Here is a 20,353-nt window from a genome sequence, read left to right as displayed (position 1 = left end):
AGATGGAGCAGCAGGAGGACCTTGTTTGTATCTTTACACCAGCTGATCTCTAGAGCCGAACCCTGCTACTGCCCCCATGTCAGGCTGGTCAGCTCCAGCACTGCAAAAGCTGAACGGGCCCTACGTTTTATTCAAAGTGTTGTGGAAACTAATCGCAGAATAGTGAGTGCAGCTCTGGAGTATAATACAGGATGTAACTCAGGATCAGTAATGTAATGTATGTACACAGTGACTGCACCAGCAGAATAGTGAGTGCAGCTCTGGGGTATAATACAGGATGTAACTCAGGATCAGTAATGTAATGTATGTACACAGTGACTGCACCAGCAGAATAGTGAGTGCAGCTCTGGAGTATAATAAAGGATGTAACTCAGGATCAGTACAGGATCAGTAATGTAATGTATGTACACAGTGACTGCACCAGCAGAATAGTGAGTGCAGCTCTGGATTATAATACAGGATGTAACTCAGGATCAGTAATGTATGTACACAGTGACTGCTCAAGCAGAATAGTGACTTCAGCTCTGGGGTATAATATAGGATATAACTCAGGATCAGTAATGTAATGTAGAGTAGTGAGTGCAGCTCGGAGTACAAGAAAGGATGTAGTTTAGGATCAGTAATGTAATGTATGCACACAGTGACTCCACCAGCAGAATAGTGAGTGCTGCTCTGGAGTATAATACAGAATGTAGCTTAGGATCAGTAATGTATGTACATAGTGACTGCCGCAGCACAATAGTGAGTACAGCTCTGGGGTATAATAATACAGGATGTAACTCAGGATCAGTAATGTAATGTGGGTACACAGTGACTGCACCAGCAGAATAGTGAGTGCAGCTCTGGAGTGTAATACAGGATGTAACTCAGGAACAGTAATGCATGTATACAGTGACTGCACCAGCAGAATAGTGAGTGCAGCTCTAGAGTATAATACAGGACGTAACTCAGGATCAGTACAGGATCAGTAATGTAGTGTATGTACACAATGACTCCACCAGCAGAATAGTGAGTGCAGCTCTGGAGTATAATATATAAGGTATCTCAGGATCAGTACAGGATTAGTAATGTAATGTAATGTATGTATATAGTGACTGCACCAATAATATAGGATATAACTCAGGATCAGTAATGTATGTTCACAGTGACTGCACCAGCAGAATAGTGACTTCAGCTCTGGGGTATAATTATTATTATTTATAATGTAGTATATAACTCAGGATCAGCAATGTAATGAATGTTCACAGTGACTGCACCAGCAGAATAGTGAGTGCAGCTCTGGAGTATAATAAAGGATGTAACTCAGGATCACTACAGGATCAGTAATGTGTGTACACATTGACACCACCAGCAGAATAGTGAGTGCAGCTCTGGAGTATAATAAAGGATGTCACTCAGTATCAGTAATGCTTGTAAATAGTGACTGCACCAACAGAATAGTGACTTCAGCTCTGGTGTATAATATACGGTATAACTCAGGATCAGTAATGTATGAATGCTCACAGTGACTGCACCAGCAGAATAGTGAGTTCAGCTCTTGGGTATAATGTAGGATATAACTCAGGATCAGTAATGTATGTTCATAGTGACTGCACCAGCAGAATAGTGAGTGCTGCTTTGGAGGATAATACAGGATTTAACTCAGGATAAGTACAGGATCAGTAAAGTAATGTATGTACACAGTGACTGCACCAGCAGAATAGTGACTTCAGCTCTGGGGTATAATATAGGATATAACTCAGGAGCATTAATGTAATGTATGTTCACAGTGACTGCACAAGCAGACTAGTGAGTTCAGCTCTGGTGTATAACATAGGATATAACTCAGGATCAGTAATGTAATGTATGTTCACAGTGACTGCACCAGCAGAATAGTGAGTGCAGCTCGGAGTACAACAAAGGATGAAGTTTAGGATCAGTAATGTAATGTATGCACACAGTGACTCCACCAGCAGAATAGTGAGTGCTGCTCTGGAGTATAATACAGAATGTAGCTTAGGATCAGTAATGTATGTACATAGTGACTGCAGCAGCACAATAGTGAGTACAGCTCTGGGGTATAATAATACAGGATGTAACTCAGGATCAGTAATGTAATGTATGTACACACACAGTGACTGCACCAGCAGAATAGTGAGTGCAGCTCTGGAGTATAATACAGGATGTAACTCAGGATCAGTAATGTTATGTGTGTACACAGTGACTGCACCAGCAAGAATAGTGATTGCAGCTCGGAGTACAACAAAGGATGTAACTTAGGATCAGTACAGGATCAGTAATGTAATGTGTGTACACGGTGACTCCGCGAGCAGAATAGCGAGTGCTGCTCTGGAGTATAATACAGGATGTAAGTCAGGATCAGTAATGTAATGAATGTACACAATGTACACAGTGACTGCACCAGCAGAATAGTGAGTGAAGCTCTGGAGTATAATACAGGATGTCACTCAGGATCAGTACAGAATCAGTAATGTATGTACATAGTGACTGCACCAGCAAAATAGTGACTTCAGCTCTGGGGTATAATATAGGATATAACTCAGGATCAGTAATGTAATGTAATGTATGTACACAGTGACTGCACCAGCAGAATAGTAACTTCAGCTTTGGAGTATAATACAGGAAGTAACTCAGGATCAGTAATATAATGTATGTACACAGTAACTGCACAAGCAGAATAGTGAGTGCAGCTAGGAGTATAACAAAGGATGTAACTTAGGATCAGTAATGTAATGTGTGTACACAGTGACTCCACCAGCAGAATAGTGAGAGCTGCTCTGGAGTATAATACAGGATGTCACTCAGGATCAGTCCAGAATCAGTAATGTATGTACATAGTGACTGCACCAGCAGAATAGTGGCTTCAGCTCTGGGGTATAATATAGGATATAACTCAGGATCAGTAATGTAATGTATGTATACAGTGACTGCACCAGCAGAATAGCGAGTGCAGCTCTGGGTTACAATACAGGATGTAACTCAAGGTTAGGACAAGATCATTAATATGAGTGGTGCTGTTCCTGAACCAAAGAAGCCATGTCCTTCCTTATTTTATAATAACCATTCATCTTTAATCCCTAGTTTACCTCCTGTATTATACTCCAGAGCTGCACTCACTAATCTGCTGATGCAGTCACTGTGTACATACATTACTGATCCTGAGTTACATCCTGTATTATACTCCAGAGCTGCACTCACTATTCTGCTGGTGCAGTCACTGTGTACATACATTACATTACTGATCTAAAGTTACATTCCGTATTATACTCCAGAGCTGCACTCATTTTTCTTTTGTTCCATTAGACACTGAAAACCAGTTACATCAGGAGCACCATTCAAAATTCTACTATGACATATTTTATTTTCCTGTAATATGCAGAGCTGCAATCCTAATTATGCTGTTAGATTATTGTGGCTGCCTGTCACCTGGCAGCAACATCTCTAACAATGGATCACAGCAGAACATAATCTGTACAATGCAGCAGACATCGGGGTGATATAAAATTCTGCGAACACGTATGAACCAAGAGGAATTGTGAGTGCAGCTCTGGATGTGACTTGAGAATAATTCAGCATTCTGTAAGACCAGCCCAGTCGCTCCGCATTGCACAGAGATGTGGAGTCAGCCCTCCTGTGTACCCCGACCTCATGAGCTGCGACCGCGATAACAAATCCAGACACAATCCTGCGGGAATCATGGCAAACGGGTTCTTATTGTACAACCCTGTACAGTACTTCAGCAATTTTAAAGATTTAAAAAGCAAAGAGTTACAAAACTGTTTGCAGTGACCTGGAAATAGAAAAGATAGCACTTTTTTGTTTTAAATTCCATTATATAGTACACCGTATAAATTACAGAGAATTGCGATGCACAAACGCATCTTGCTAACATTTATCAAATGTAAATGGATTTGTGGGCTGGCGATCCGCTCTGCGCTGCATTGTCCGCTCAGTCTGATCCGTGCCGGAGCCTCCAGGCGTCACGCCATCACGTGTGACAATGCTCCAGATCTGGAACGCTGCTGTTGTTGCAGTACCGCAGGTTATTGGGGATGTGGCAGTCTGTGTAAGTGATGCCCCCATTTGGGGCGTAAATGGGCTGCAGTCTGAAACCTCCTTTAAGGAGCTGGTCATTGTTTAAGGAGACTATCTGGAAGCTGGTTTCCGTCATCTCCAGGATTGAGTTGTCCTTCTTGGTTCCCGCCTCGCAGTAATCATCTTTCCGGCGCCCGCGGTTGTATTTCCATTTCTGAGATGTGTAGCGACCCTTTTTGTGCATATGCCAGCAGAAGATGCTGAGGAGGACTACAAGTACAATAATGACTGCCCCCCCAATGAGCCCGGCCAGCAGAAATGGTGAGCCTATGCTCGGCGTAGTCTGCTCGTGGCTGGAGGGGCTGTTGCTCCCGTTTTTGAGCAGGGAAGCTTTGGTGGTGGCCTCGGTGCAGACAGTCTCTTCACTGGCGCGGTAGTTATTAAAGGCGTCCAAGGGAACCAGACAAATCCGGTACATGGACTTGGGTTCTAGATTTAATAAACTCAAGTGTTGTTTTTCCCCGCTGACTATGCGCTCATGGACAACCCCCTCCACCAGGCTGTGCCCCATTTTCACCCACGTCAGCTTGTAGGACACCACGCTAACGAAGGACACCCAGCTGACCTGCACGCTCGTGTCATTTATAAAAGTGATGGAGAGCAGGAGACGTTCTCGGAGAGGTGGTGTAACCTTCTCGATCACCACTATCTCCGGCTCAGGCACAGTAGTGGGTTCTGGTGTAGGGGTTGGTGTGGGAACTGTAGGTGTTGTGGTGGGCGTAGGGATGAACACAGTTGTGGGGATGGTGGTCAGAGCCACGGTCGGAGGAGGTTGAGTAACAGGAAGTAATCCGGGAGTGGTGGTTGGGCAAGAGAGGAGATTGACATTGAGCTCCCTCACTGCCATCCCCCGGAAATGCTCTGGCCCCTGGCACATGAACGCACGAACATTAATAGCAGCTGGAAGAGATTTGAGCCATTCGGTCACCCATCGGATACTGCAGTCACAATACCAGGGATTGTTCCTCGCAGTCAACTGTTTCAGATTCGTCAAGTTATCGAAGACGCCTTTGACCAATAATTGGAGTCGATTGTTGGATATATCCAATCTCTCGAGCTTGTGCAGTTTGGCAAATGCTGACACGGGGATGTAGTTGATTTGGTTGTCCTGCAGGTTCAACTTTACCAAGTAGGTGCCCTGGAGATCGGTGGGAGGACTGGTGAGGGAATTCCGTACCATGGAGAACTCTTTCAGTTTGGGTAAGTAGCTGAAGGTGCCATCGGCAATGCCCTTGTTGGTAAGGAGATTGCCATCTAGAATGAGCCGTTCTAGGCTGGTCAGATTTTGGAAGGCTTGTTCGGAAATGCGGGCAATGCGGTTCTCATCCAACCTTAACTCCTGGAGACCAAATGGAAGTCCAACAGGCACGCTGCTCAGGTGGTTCTTGGAGAGGAAGAGCAGTTTTAGGCTGATTGCTTCCCGGAAAGCTCCATCCTCCACCCCAACTGTAGAGATGGAGTTGTCATCTAGATGCAGCTCTTCCAGTTTTAACAGCTGGGCAAGTGCCACCCTGGAGATAGTCTGGATGTTGTTCTCCTGAAGGTGGAGAACTTTGACATTCTTGGGAAGGTTCATGGGAAACTCATCCAGTTGGTTGCCGTACAGATAGACGGTGTGCACTGACTGGACGTTGTGCAGTTCTGCGGGGAATCCAGCATTGTTAATTTGGTTATTGTGGAGGTAGAGAACTGTTACACCCTCCGGAATCCCAAGAGGCACTGAGGTCAAACTCCGCTCATTACAGTACACAAAGTTCCGGTCACAGCGGCACACGGTGGGGCAGGACCTGGACACAGCGATCTGCATGGAAAGCCCAAGTGCAAAGACAATCCACGACTTCAAAATCGACACCCAGTCCATGGGCCAGAGTACTGTCCGCAGGCCCATCTCTGGTTCAGAGAAAATAAAAGGCTAAAACTAGAGGTGCAAAAGCAAAAAAGGAGTGCAAATCTCCGCATTTAATGTGCTTGTGTCTGTCCTCTGGGCAAGAAGAGCACTCCCACCGGCTAGAGGTGCAGCGGTCCTCCACAGCCTCCACCACCGGCCATCGATACTGCACTCAGGGATCACCGGGGAACGACCTTTCCTTTCCAGGAGGACGCTGGTGACTCTGGGCAGAATTTTGGCACAGTTCTTGTCCTGAAGGTCGGACGTCGGCCTCTTCTCAGTAGAGGCTCCTTGTTCTATGGAAGATCTGCTCCAATTTCCAACAGCCGGACCTGCGGGAAAGAGAAAAAAGTGTCAGTGACCGGAAATCATCAGAGCCAACATCATACACGAATCACTGTGCAGAGAAACCACTAATAGGGACCACCAGACTACCACCCCACCCCAAACAGCAGACCTGCCCGAACAAGTCCTCATTATCTATTACTTCCTGTTATCAGCCATTACAGATATAACCCCCAGACATTACATCATATGTGACTGATATCAGCCCCTCTTATAACGCTCCAGTACTGATATAACCCCCAGACATTACATCATATGTGACTGATATCAGCTCCTCTTATAACGCTCCAGTACTGATATAACCCCCAGACATTACACCATATGTGACTGATATCAGCCCCTCTTATAATGCTCCAGTACTGATATAACCTCCAGACATTACACCATATGTGACCGATATCAGCCCCCCTATAACGCTACAATATTGATATAACCTCCAGACATTACACCATATGTGACTGATATCAGCCCCCCTATAACGCTACAATATTGATATAACCTCCAGACATTACACCATATGTGACTGATATCAGCCCCCCTATAACGCTCCAGTACTGATATAACCTCCAGACATTACATCACATGTGACTGGTATCAGCCCTCTTATAACTTTGAGGATTTTTTATAATCTACAGGTTTCTGGCCCTTTAAGAAGCATCATTAGAGCCGTTGACTCTGGAGATAGTTGTGGTCGGTTTTCCTGCTGAATTTGCCGTCGGTTGCGGTGGACGCTGCAGGTACAGATAGATCTACGGATTGTTCTACACAAGAAACATTGAAGACGTCTCAGGAGGAAACTCAGTGATGACAGGAGGCACAGGACACCGGGTTATGTCCAATTTGGTATTTCCAACCAGATTAACACCTTTATTAATTTCATCCCCTATAGTCGGAGCTGGGTTCTGGGACATGGGGTCTGGGCCAGGGGTTTGGGTCAGGGGGCCTGAGATGGGGTCTGGGCCAGGGGTTTGGGTCAGTGAGCTGGGGTCTGGGCCAGGGGGTTTGGGTCAGGGGGTCTGAGCCGGGGTCTGGGCCAGGGGTTCCCTGTCGGAGGGTCTGTGGTCCGTGCCAGGGGGTCTGAGTTGAGCGGTATGGGCCACGGGTCTGTGTCGGGTTTGGTTCTGCACCTTGTGTACATGATTTGTTATATTCCCGTGTGAACGACGTCCTACTAATCAGGAGTAAGCGGAGTCTGCAGACTGCAGCACCGGCCCCCCGGCATCCAGCTCCTGCTGCTGACAGATCCACACTCACAGCAAATCTGCACAAATAAATAATTCAGCCACATTTCCAAGAGATTTCACAGAACGCCGGCGGGGGACATGAGTAACCCATATTCCCAGTGTCACCGAATACATGAGCATCTTAATGCGGTCATCTGCGAAGAAAGAGGAGGCGAGAGGCTCACAGGATGCCCCACAGACCCAAACGTCTCTGCTCGTGGAGATAAAACAGCTGACGACAACAGGTGCAAGTGCAGGCCCAGGTACAGAAGGAGACGTCACAAGAGGCTGAAAGGTCCCAGAGAGGAGGAGGAAAAAGGGATGAAGAGTCCTGGAGAGGAGGAGGAGAAGGGGATGAAAAATCCCAAAGAGGAGGAGGAGGCGGAGAAGGGGATGAAAAGTCCCAAAGAGGAGGAGGAGAAGGGGATAAAAAGTCCAGGAGAGGAGAAGGGGATGAAGAGTCCCAGAGAGGAGGAGGAGGGGATGAAAAGTCTCAAAGAGGAGGAGGAGAGGGGGATAAAAAGTCCAGGAGAGGAGAACGGGATGAAGAGTCCCAGAGAGGAGGAGGAGGGGATGAAAAGTCCCAAAGAGGAGAAGGAGGAGGAGGAGAAAGGGATGAAGAGTCCTGGAGAGGAGGAGAAGGGGATGAAAAATCTCAAAGAGGAGAGGGAGGAGAAGGGGATGAAGAGTCCTGGAAAGAAGGAGGAGGGTATAAAGAGTCCTGGAGAGGGGGGAAGAGAAGTGGATGAAAAGTTCCAGAGAGAAATAGGAGAAGAGGATAAAGAGTCCTGGAGAGGAGGAGAGATGAAGAGAAACTGCATTGTTCACCCATCCATAGGTCATCAGTGTGAGATCAGTGGTTTCACACATGGCTTTTCCACCAATCAACTGTTATTGGCTATGGTGCCCACCAGATGTGACCGCTTTGAGCAGAGCTGCAGAACTTCCGCAGAGCATTGCACACAGCTCCGATCAGAATAGGCTGCAGAATCAAATCTCAGTTGATTGTTGGGGCGCCAGATGTCGGACCCCCAGATCTTAGATCAATGAGCTTTCCTATGGACAAGTGATCATCATGGTGTGGTGAGAAAACCCTTGAAGACCCGTGAATGTCATTCTTCTGTGTCATTCCTACTTCTATTGTTGCCAGTAGGTGGCGCCCTTTGTGGTTCCTCTGCTGCACACACGTGAGGATGAGGATGCAGTGTGAACAGGGCCCACCCAGACTAATTGCCCCAGCAGGGCTGTCCCCATCCCCAGGAGCCTGGACCTTCTCCCTGGTGGAGATTTCCAGGATTCTGTAATTCTCATCATAGTCAGTGACTGCGGCTGATTTCTTCTTATCAGAATTATGGGCTGGAGTCATTTAGGACATAAAATCTGAATTATTCGTTCTGGTTTTCCGATGTGTCTGTAATTTTTGGATATGTTGTCAAGAAAAAAAAAAGTCAAAATGGCAGCTGATAATTATAATGGGGCCCCAGTGCTGTGGCCGGGGCTGTACGGGGTCCCTGTATCTCTCTGACATCAGAAGTTACAATGAATGTATGTCCTCTCGTCGTAGCGCAGGATCATCGCCCCCCACATCCTTCACTCATTTTATTTCTCGTCCTCCATCTCTAATCTGCAAATTGCTGTCTGTGTCGGAGCTGAACACATTATACCAGGAGCCGGATCAATCCCAGAGCCATTACCGCGGCCGATTAATATTCACTGCCATTATCAGCCTTAAAGAAATGAAGACGTTCACCCCATCACGCGGCCGGCGTCCCGGGTGTAGTGAGCTACTCATGTAGCAGTGCTGAATCGCTGTCTGAGCAGGCAGTCTTGTGTAAAACCACTCAGAAAATGCTGCAACCAGAGGGAGATCAGTGAAGGTAATCCAAATGACAAACTCCGCTCCTAAACTTCTGTTCTATGTGACAAAAACAGCAACATTGTCGATGAAAAGCTCATACCTCAGATAGAGATCTTTACAGCATCCTCAGCTCTGCTACATACAGCATCCTCAGCTCTGCTACATACAGCACCCTCAGCCCTGCTACACACAGCATCCTCAGCTCTGCTACATACAGCATCCTCAGCCCTGCTACATACAGCATCCTCAGCTCTGCTACATACAGCATCCTCAGCCCTGCTACATACACCATCCTCAGCTCTGCTACATACAGCATCCTCAGCTCTGCTACATACACCATCCTCAGCTCTGCTACATACAGCATCCTCAGCTCTGCTACATACAGCATCCTCAGCCCTGCTACATACACCATCCTCAGCTCTGCTACATACAGCATCCTCAGCCCTGCTACATACAGCATCCTCAGCCCTGCTACACACAGCATCCTCAGCTCTGCTACATACAGCATCCTCAGCTCTGCTACATACACCATCCTCAGCTCTGCTACATACAGCACCCTCAGCTCTGCTACATACAGCACCCTCAGCTCTGCTACATACAGCACCCTCAGCTCTGCTACATACAGCATCCTCAGCTCTGCTACATACAGCATCCTCAGCTCTGCTACATACAGCATCCTCAGCTCTGCTACATACAGCATCCTCAGCTCTGCTACATACAGCATCCTCACCTCTGCTACATACAGCATCCTCAGCTCTGCTACATACAGCATCCTCAGCTCTGCTACATACAGCATCCTCAGCTCTGCTACATACAGCATCCTCAGCTCTGCTACATACAGCATCCTCAGCTCTGCTACATACAGCATCCTCAGCTCTGCTACATACAGCATCCTCAGCTCTGCTACATACAGCATCCTCAGCTCTGCTACATACAGCATCCTCAGCTCTGCTACATACAGCATCCTCAGCTCTGCTACATACAGCATCCTCAGCTCTGCTACATACAGCATCCTCAGCTCTGCTACATACAGCATCCTCTGCTCTGCTACATATAGCATCCTCAGCTCTGCTACATATAGCATCCTCAGCTCTGCTACATATAGCATCCTCAGCCCTGCTACATATACCATCCTCAGCTCTGCTACATGCAACATCCTCAGCTCTGCTACATGCAGCATCCTCAGCTCTGCTACATTCAGCATCCTCAGCTCTGCTACACACAGCATCCTCAACTCTGCTACACACAGCATCCTCAACTCTGCTACACAGAGCATCCTCAGCTCTGCTACATACAGCATCCTCATCTCACTACATATAGCATCCTCAGCCTGCTACACACAGCATCCTCAGCTCGGCTACATACAGCATCCTTAGCTCACTACATATAGCATCCTCAGCCTGCTACACACAGCATCTTCAGCTCTGCTACAAACAGCATCCTCAGCTCTGCTACATTCAGCATCCTCAGCTCTGCTACACACAGCATCCTCAGCTCTGCTACACAGAGCATCCTCAGCTCTGCTACATACAGCATCCTCAGCTCTGCTACACACAGCATCCTCAGCTCCGCTACATACAGCATCCTCAGCTCCGCTACATACAGCATCCTCAGCTCACTACATATAGCATCCTCAGCCTGCTACACACAGCATCTTCAGCTCTGCTACAAACAGCATCCTCAGCTCTGCTACATTCAGCATCCTCAGCTCTGCTACACACAGCATCCTCAGCTCTACTACACAGTGCATCCTCAGCTCTGCTACATACAGCATCCTCATCTCACTACATATAGCATCCTCAGCCTGCTACACGCAGCATCCTCAGCTCTGCTACACACACCATCCTCAGCTCTGCTACATACACCATCATCAGCTCTGCTACATACAGCATCCTCAGCTCTGCTACATACAGCATCCTCATCTCACTACATATAGCATCCTCAGCCTGCTACACGCAGCATCCTCAGCTCTGCTACACACAGCATCCTCAGCTCTGCTACACACAGCATCCTCAGCTCTGCTACACACAGCATCCTCAGCTCTGCTACATACAGCATCCTCAGCTCACTACATATAGCATCCTCAGCCTGCTACACACAGCATCTTCAGCTCTGCTACAAACAGCATCCTCAGCTCTGCTACAGTCAGCATCCTCAGCTCTGCTACACACAGCATCCTCAGCTCTGCTACACACAGCATCCTCAGCTCACTACATATAGCATCCTCAGCTCTGCTACACACAGCATCCTCAGCTCTGCTACACAGAGCATCCTCAGCTCTGCTACATACAGCATCCTCATCTCACTACATATAGCATCCTCAGCCTGCTACACGCAGCATCCTCAGCTCTGCTACACACACCATCCTCAGCTCTGCTACATACAGCATCCTCAGCTCTGCTACATACAGCATCCTCATCTTACTACATATAGCATCCTCAGGCTGCTACACGCAGCATCCTCAGCTCTGCTACACACAGCATCCTCAGCTCTGCTACATACAGCATCCTCAGCTCACTACATATAGCATCCTCAGCCTGTTACACACAGCATCTTCAGCTCTGCTACAAACAGCATCCTCAGCTCTGCTACATTCAGCATCCTCAGCTCTGCTACACGCAGCATCCTCAGCTCTGCTACACACACCATCCTCAGCTCTGCTACATACACCATCCTCAGCTCTGCTACATACAGCATCCTCAGCTCTGCTACACACAGCATCCTCAGCTCTGCTACACACAGCATCCTTAGCTCTGCTACATACAGCATCCTCAGCTCTGCTACATACAGCATCCTCAGCTCTGCTACATACAGCATCCTCAGCTCTGCTACATACAGCATCCTCAGCTCTGCTACATACAGCATCCTCAGCTCTGCTACATACAGCATCCTCAGCTCTGCTACATACAGCATCCTCAGCTATGCTAGATATAGCATCCTCAGCTATGCTAGATACAGCACCCTCAGCTCTGCTACATACAGCACCCTCAGCTCTGCTACATACAGCATCCTCAGCTCTGCTACATACACCATCCTCAGCTCTGCTACATACAGCACCCTCAGCTCTGCTACATACAGCACCCTCAGCTCTGCTACATACAGCACCCTCAGCTCTGCTACATACAGCATCCTCAGCTCTGCTACATACACCATCCTCAGCTCTGCTACATACAGCACCCTCAGCTCTGCTACATACAGCACCCTCAGCTCTGCTACATACAGCACCCTCAGCTCTGCTACATACAGCATCCTCAGCTCTGCTACATACAGCATCCTCAGCTCTGCTACATACAGCATCCTCAGCTCTGCTACATACAGCATCCTCAGCTCTGCTATATACAGCATCCTCAGCCCTGCTAGATATAGCATCCTCACCTCTGCTACATATAGCATCTTCAGCTCTGCTACACACAGCATCCTCAGCTCTGCTACATACAGCATCCTCAGCTCTGGTACACACAGCATCCTCAGCTCTGCTAGATACAGCACCCTCACCTCTGCTACATATAGCATCTTCAGCTCTGCTACATACAGCATCCTCAGCTCTGCTGTATCTGATTAGATCAGCTACTGTATGTCTGACAAGCTCTGCTGCATGTGACACAGTCGGCTCTGCTATAAGCTGTTCGCTGGCTGTGAGAGGACAGCTTGGCTCCAATTACTGTGGATGACGCGAGTCTGCATAAAAAGATCCTCTAACTGGATTATGGCCCTAACTCAATTGTGACAGTCGCAGTTTATCCCTCTTCACGCGCTGCGCTTCGTGTCTGATCGCGCCGTCTTGTTTTCGAATCTTCTCCTTGTCGTGTGAATTGAATCTCAATAGGGTCCGGGATGCTACAGAGCAGCTGCTCCTGCGGACCAACGCATCAGCTTAACCACTTCAGAGCTGGGTGCGGGATGGGGGGGATGCACAGATATAGAACGGCACAGCTGCCGCCATTGTCATCATTTAGTAAGACAGCGAATTGTTTGCAGCACTTGACAAGTTAATAGTGATCGTCTGCAGCAACATGTTATTACATCTCACACCAGCCAATCATGTGGCGGAGCGCGGTGGTGATTACAATTACATGGAAATGTCCCCGGTAAAAACCAGCTTCACTTCATTTATCTACAAAAAGAGCAGAAGAAACAAAAATATCCCAAATTGCAGAAAAAATGACATTGTGGGCTGAAAACATATGATGCCACCACAGCAGCGAATTATGTATCCCCTAGTTATGGCTGGCACGTTGTCAGGATTAATCAGGCTTAGTAAGATCCTGGTAGGAAAACCAGGTACTTGATTTTCCTCCCTCACCCCAAAGACATGCTGACAGGGAATTTAGACTGTAAAGTTTGGCTGAATTTATTGATGCTATATAAGTAAAATAAAAATAGAACAAATATTGAGCAGTGTACCTGTGTTCCAGGTCAGGGGTAATATAAAAGAAGTACTACAAGAAGCAGCAAGGACACTGTACTGCAATACTGAGCAGCATAGCTATGAATAAGAGCTGGGGTGTAATAAAATACAAAATAAACAGTATGGAGGACATTATACAGCAGTACATAGCAGTGTAGCTGTGAATCCAGCTCAGAGGTATAATAAAAAGGCTAAAATAAACTGTATGGAGAATACAGTAGTACTGAGCAGTGTAGTTGTTAATCCAGCTCCGGAATTAGATAAAACACTAAAAGCAGCAACAAGGTGGAGACCATATTGCAGTACCGAGTAGTGTAGCTCCATCTCCGAGATTAAATAAAATGCTAAAAGCAGCTGCATGGGGGACATTATATAGCAGTACTCAGCAGTGTAGCTGTGAATGGAGAATTATGATGAGAAAACATTTAGTGGAAAGCAGCACCATCTTTGTGTCTCTCTCTCACTCCTCTTTCTCCTCTCTTAATCCGCTATCTACAGACTTCAATAGGCAGCTGTAATCTGACCCCTCAGTGAGTTGGCTGCCTCTCTTGTTTTGTGAATGGTGAGTCCACAGGGAGGGAGAAGTGGCTCATAAGTGGAGCATAAAGCGGATGTTTCTGAAAGGCTGTATTACAAAGTTTCTTACTTTTGCTGGTACTGTTGATTTATTCAAAGTTTGTTGAAAGGACAAAGAAGACACAGAGCAAAGAGCAGTGTAACCAGAGGGCTATGGCTCTGGTTGAGCCAGGTCGGTGCTAGTCTTGCTGTGTGGTCCTATGGTCACCTGTTGTACCCCAGTAGCCCTCAATATTTCAGGTGTGATTTCCTAAGGAATGCTGCCCCTAGTGGCCACACAAAGCTAGTGAGTGATCCAAGAATAAGGAGAGGATTCGGCCATTAGGATGGAGAACATGAAACTGCCATTACAACCATATAGTATAATGCATCCCATAGTCTTTCTTATAGAATAATGCACTCCCCATAGTCCTCCATATAATTTAATGCATCCCATAGTCCTTCTTATAGTATAATGCACTCCCCATAGTCCTTCATATAGTATAATGCACCCCATAGTATAGACTCATTTTACTAATTTGTTGGAATCACCTCCCCGTCCCGTGAATCGTGTACACCTGGGAAGCTCCTGCACAATATGGCTGTTTTATTGGTTATCACAACTTTCAGCAGAAGAGGACAAATAAAGGATTTAATGAAGGTAAATTTGGGGCTGATTATTAGATATTAAAAATATTCCCAGTAACGTGTGGATACAGAGACGACACAGACGACACCTCCATCATCAGCCTGAAGAACACATAATCCAGAGTCAGGTAGAGCGTGCAAGGCCGACTACACCCCACTAAAGCCCTTAATAGCCGGGGTGGGGGCAGGGAGCTCAGGCTGCAAATCCAGATTTACCCGACACTGCTGGACCAGCAAGATTCACCTGACGAGTCCCATGCACAGGTGCAACGTGAGGGTCTAGGGCCCCAATGCTGAGTCAGTATTGGGGCCCCTCCAATAGTTAGGTGACATGTATAGTCCTGCTGTGACTAGAGGGTCTTTTTAGCCCCTCAGACTCACCTCTGCATCCCCTCTAGTTGTGCTACTGACCCCACACAACCTCCAAAAACCAGTGCGGGTACAATGGAGAATGAAAAGTCCAAACCTGCCCCGAAATATCAGGTGTTATGTGCTTCGCCATTTTGACCAAACACCTGGAAATGGGAAAGCAACAAAAATGTCGGGATTTGTTTTTCTACTTTTATATTTTTCCCCTGTAACTTTGCAGTATAAGAGAAGAGACCATTTACATTCAAAATTTTAACAAACGGATTAAACGTGTGACACCGGATCAGCAGGAGCAATGAGACTGAAGCAGATACAATGTAGCGATTCCAGGAGCCATGTGGGGTCTACTCTGCACCGTCCCTTTAATAGGAGCAGCCATACGCCGTGAATCTGCTGACGAGGGCACGTCCCTACAGCCCGGTGTCAGGTTCGGTGCCCAGACCGCGGTAACCGTAGCGCTTCCACCCGGAGAAGGTGAATGGCGGAGGCCTATTAGGCGAGCGCTTGTGGTTTTGCTTACACGCTCATAAAGCTCCTCATTCTCCCTCCCAATCTACATTTGGAAGCAAATTCCATCCCTGCTTAATAAACAGAGGTCATTAAGAGCTCAGCTAAGAAAATCAGAATTGTCTGTAAGCACCGCCGAGCGCTCGCAGCAACTGCACAGACAAATGCAATAAGGATTTTATGGCTCCGGCGCTGAATGCAGAATGACAATTGGGATATCACAAGGGCTTCCTGACATTGTAGGGGAACACCGGCGGAGAGGGCGAGAACTGCCTTAATATATATATCCCAGAATATCTGCCCTAATATATGTATCCCAGAATATGGGCCCTAATATATGTATCCCAGAATATCTGCCCTAATATATGTATCCCAGAATATGGGCCCTAATATATGTATCCCAGAATATGGGCCCTAATATATGTATCCCAGAATATCTGCCCTAATATCTGTATCCCAGAATATGGGCCCTAATATATACATCCCATAATATCTGCCCTAATATATGTATCCCAGAATATCTGCCCTAATATCTGTATCCCATAATATCTGCCCTAATACAGTACAGACCAAAAGTTTGGACAACTTCTCATTTAAAGATTTTTCTGTATTTTCATGACTATGAAAATTGTACATTCACACTGAAGGCATCAAAACTATGAATTAACACATGTGGAATTATGTACTTAACAAAAAAGTGTGAAACAACTGAAAATATGTCTTATATTCTAGGTTCTTCAAAGTAGCCACCTTTTGCTTTGATGACTGCTTTGCACACTCTTGGCATTCTCTTGATGAGCTTCAAGAAGTAGTCACCGGAAATGGTTTTCACTTCACAGGTGTGCCCTGTCAGGTTTAATAAGTGGCCTTATAAATGGGGTTGGGACCATCAGTTGTGTTGTGCAGAAGTCTGGTGGATACACAGCTGATCCTCCTACTGAATAGACTGTTAGAATTTGTATTATGGCAAGAAAAAAGCAGCTGAGTAAAGAAAAACGAGTGGCCATCGTTACTTTAAGAAATGAAGGTCAGTTAGTCCGAAAAATTGGGAAAACTTTGAAAGTGGCCCCAAGTGCAGTTGCAAAAACCATTAAGCGCTACAAAGAAACTGGCTCACATGAGGACCGCCCCAGGAAAGGAAGACCAAGAGTCACCTCTGCTTCTGAGGATAAGTCTATCCGAGTCACCAGCCTCAGAAATCGCAGGTTAACAGCAGCTCAGATTAGAGACCAGGTCAATGCCACACAGAGTTCTAGCAGCAGACACATCTCTACAACAACTGTTAAGAGGAGACTTTGTGCAGCAGGCCTTCATGGTAAAATAGCTGCTAGGAAACCACTGCTAAGGACAGGCAACAAGCAGAAGAGACTTGTTTGGGCTAAAGAACACAAGGAATGAACATTAGACCAGTGGAAATCTGTGCTTTGGTCTGATGAGTCCAAATTTGAGATCTTTGGCTCCAACCACCGTGTCTTTGTGCGACGCAGAAAAGGTGATCGGATGGACTCTACATGCCTGGTTCCCACCGTGAAGCATGGAGGAGGAGGTGTGATGGTGTGGGGGTGCTTTGCTGGTGACACTGTTGGGGATTTGTTCAAAATTGAAGGCATACTGAACCAGCATGGCTACCACAGCATCTTGCAGCGACATGCTATTCCATCCGGTTTGCCTTTAGTTGGAGGACCATCATTTATTTTTCAGCAGGACAATGACCCTAAACACACCTCCAGGCTGTGTAAGGGCTATTTGACCAAGAAGGAGAGTGATGGGGTGCTACGCCAGATGACCTGGCCTCCACAGTCACCAAACCTGAACCCAATCGAGATGGTTTGGGGTGAGCTGGACCGCAGAGTGAAGGAAAAAGGGCCAACAAGTGCTAAGCATCTCTGGGAACTCCTTCAAGATTGTTGGAAGACCATTTCCAGTGACTACCTCTTGAAGCTCATCAAGAGAATGCCAAGAGTGTGCAAAGCAGTCATCAAAGCAAAAGGTGGCTACTTTGAAGAACTTAGAATATAAGACATAATTTCAGTTGTTTCACACTTTTTTGTTAAGTATATAATTCCACATGTGTTAATTAATAGTTTTGATGCCTTCAGTGTGAATGTACAATTTTCATAGTCATCATAGTCATGAAAATACAGAAAAATCTTTAAATGGGAAGGTGTGTCCAAACTTTAGGTCTGTACTGTATATGTATCCCATAATATCGGCCCTAATATATGTATCCCATAATATCTGCCCTAATATATGTATCTCATAATATCGGCCCTAATATATGTATCCGATAATATCTGCCCTAATATATGTATCCCATAATATATACGCTCTGTTATCTGTCCTAATATATATCCAATAATATCTGCCCCTATATATATATATATATATATATATATATATATACCCCATAATATCTGTCCCATACATGGATACATGTATCCCATAATATCGGGGATATATATATTATATATTTAATCATCAATAACCCCAGGTACAATACTCCGGTGCTAGGCACTTTATAACAGACATCAATATACAAGTTCCTGCAATTAGACTTCTTGCTAAAGGAATCAAGAGATTCTAGCTAGATATTAAAAATGTAATGTTTATTAATCCAAAACAATAAAACCATACATAAATATAACAACTAGAATAAAAAACAGGGATATTAACCTCCAGGAAAAGAGGGAGATCACAATTTGCTGGTGCGAGAATTAGATGCACAAAACAGTATAAAGCCCAATGCTCTTAAAAAATGGTAAGAAAACCTGGGGGTTCCTATATCATTAAAGGGCATTCATGATAAAAGTGCAAAAAAATGTAAACCAATCATAATCCATTATTAACCCTCTGCTCCCCCACATTAAGACAATCTATTGGATTCTCAATATGGAACGCATACTTATTCTTTCTGGATATTTTAATTACGGTATGTTTTTTTAATTTTTTTGTATAAATGGGTTTTAGATATATGAGATTTATTGTGTCAACACAGTGTTAAAAATACACACATAATTGTAAGGCTATGCTATAAAAGTTTCATATGGGGTAATATATATTTACCATGTGTGATATTATAAACGCCGTGCTTCGGTTTGTGATTGCGATATCTGCAATAAAATATTGTTCACTTTATTCTATTCTATTTTCTCTTCACTTATTTGTCTCCATCACCATTCAGCACATTATATTTATGGGTTTCACCCATTAATCTTAAATATTTTTTTTCATTCTAATATCTGTCCTAATATATATATATCCCATAGCAACTGCCCAAATATATATATCCCATAATATCTGTGCTCCATTATCTGCCCAAATATATACTGTGTATATATCCCATAATATCTGAGCTCCATTGTCTGCCCAAAAGTAGGTGGACAGTATGTGTAATAGGGTTATGAAGGGGGAGATTTATCAAACATGGCGTAAAGTGAAACTGACACAGTTGCCCTCAGCAACCAATCAGATTCCACCTTTCATTTTACAAAGAGTCTGTGAAGAATGAAAAGTGGAATCTGATTGGTTGCTGAGGGAAACAGAGTCAGTTTCACTTTACGCCATGTTTGATAAATCTCCCCCTTCATAACCCTATTACACATACTGTCCACCTACTTTTGGACCACCCATAATTCCTGTGCTGCGTTATCTGCCCTGATATACAGCACCATCCAATAGTTTTAGGCAGGTGTGGAGAAAATACAAAAGCTTCCAGAATAATAGTTTATTTGTGTCAATTAACAAAATACAATACACCTCCATCGCCAATATATTTTTATTAATTTTTTTTGCATTGGTGTACCACACGGCCAATCCCTGATTGAAGGCTGGATGTTTCATTAGGTATTGCCCCTGTGCAGTTGCCATTTTACTTGGGTTCGCTGCACCCTGCCAGTGCAATTGTATTGAGGCCCATTTAGACAGGTGAGCATCTCTGCCTATTTTTTTTTATTTACGCTTCTTACTCTGCAGCATTATTTCCACACCCGCCTAAGACTTTTGCACAGCACTGTATCCTGTAACATCTGGAGCTACAGTGGACGTAGGTTTCAGTTACGCAGCCGCACTAGATGTGATGTCCTGTCGCTGTAAGCAACCTGAGCGCAGCCCGGAGGTGGTCGTGTAGGATTATATACCGTACACTGAGCTCTATATACTGCCGGATCGGATACACCTGTACCTAAAGCTCGGCCTCTCCTCAGGGTGATATATAAACTCTAACGTAACACAGAATATTTGGGGTGAAACTGTATCCCTGTGGAATCTCTGGCTGCAGCGACACGGTTACACACGGGGTTAACCCTGTCAATGCCGGAGTCCACTATCCAAACAGAGCGGAATGCTGACAGGTCATCTCCACTGACAGCCCTGAGAACTATCCATGACATTAGACAGCAGTTGTCAGAAACAACCAGAGCTGCATTCACAATTCTGCTTCTATAACTTTCTGTGACCTG

General features: G+C 45.6%; 1 protein-coding gene across 1 annotated transcript in view; it reads right to left on the bottom strand.

The window, feature by feature from the left end:
- Positions 1–3,694: 3,694 nt before the first annotated feature.
- The window catches only part of FLRT2 (fibronectin leucine rich transmembrane protein 2), a 50,901-nt gene continuing 34,242 nt past the window's right edge, over positions 3,695–20,353 (bottom strand). The window contains exon 2 of the mRNA XM_077267567.1: positions 3,695–6,315. Coding sequence (XP_077123682.1) covers positions 3,989–5,983 — 1,995 coding nt within the window. The 5' untranslated portion in view covers positions 5,984–6,315 and the 3' untranslated portion in view covers positions 3,695–3,988. The remainder of the gene's footprint in view (positions 6,316–20,353) is intronic.

Source organism: Ranitomeya variabilis, chromosome 1 (genome assembly GCF_051348905.1).
Source record: "Ranitomeya variabilis isolate aRanVar5 chromosome 1, aRanVar5.hap1, whole genome shotgun sequence".
In the NCBI taxonomy this organism is placed as follows: domain Eukaryota; kingdom Metazoa; phylum Chordata; class Amphibia; order Anura; family Dendrobatidae; genus Ranitomeya; species Ranitomeya variabilis.
This window is presented reverse-complemented; position numbering and strand designations above follow the sequence as displayed.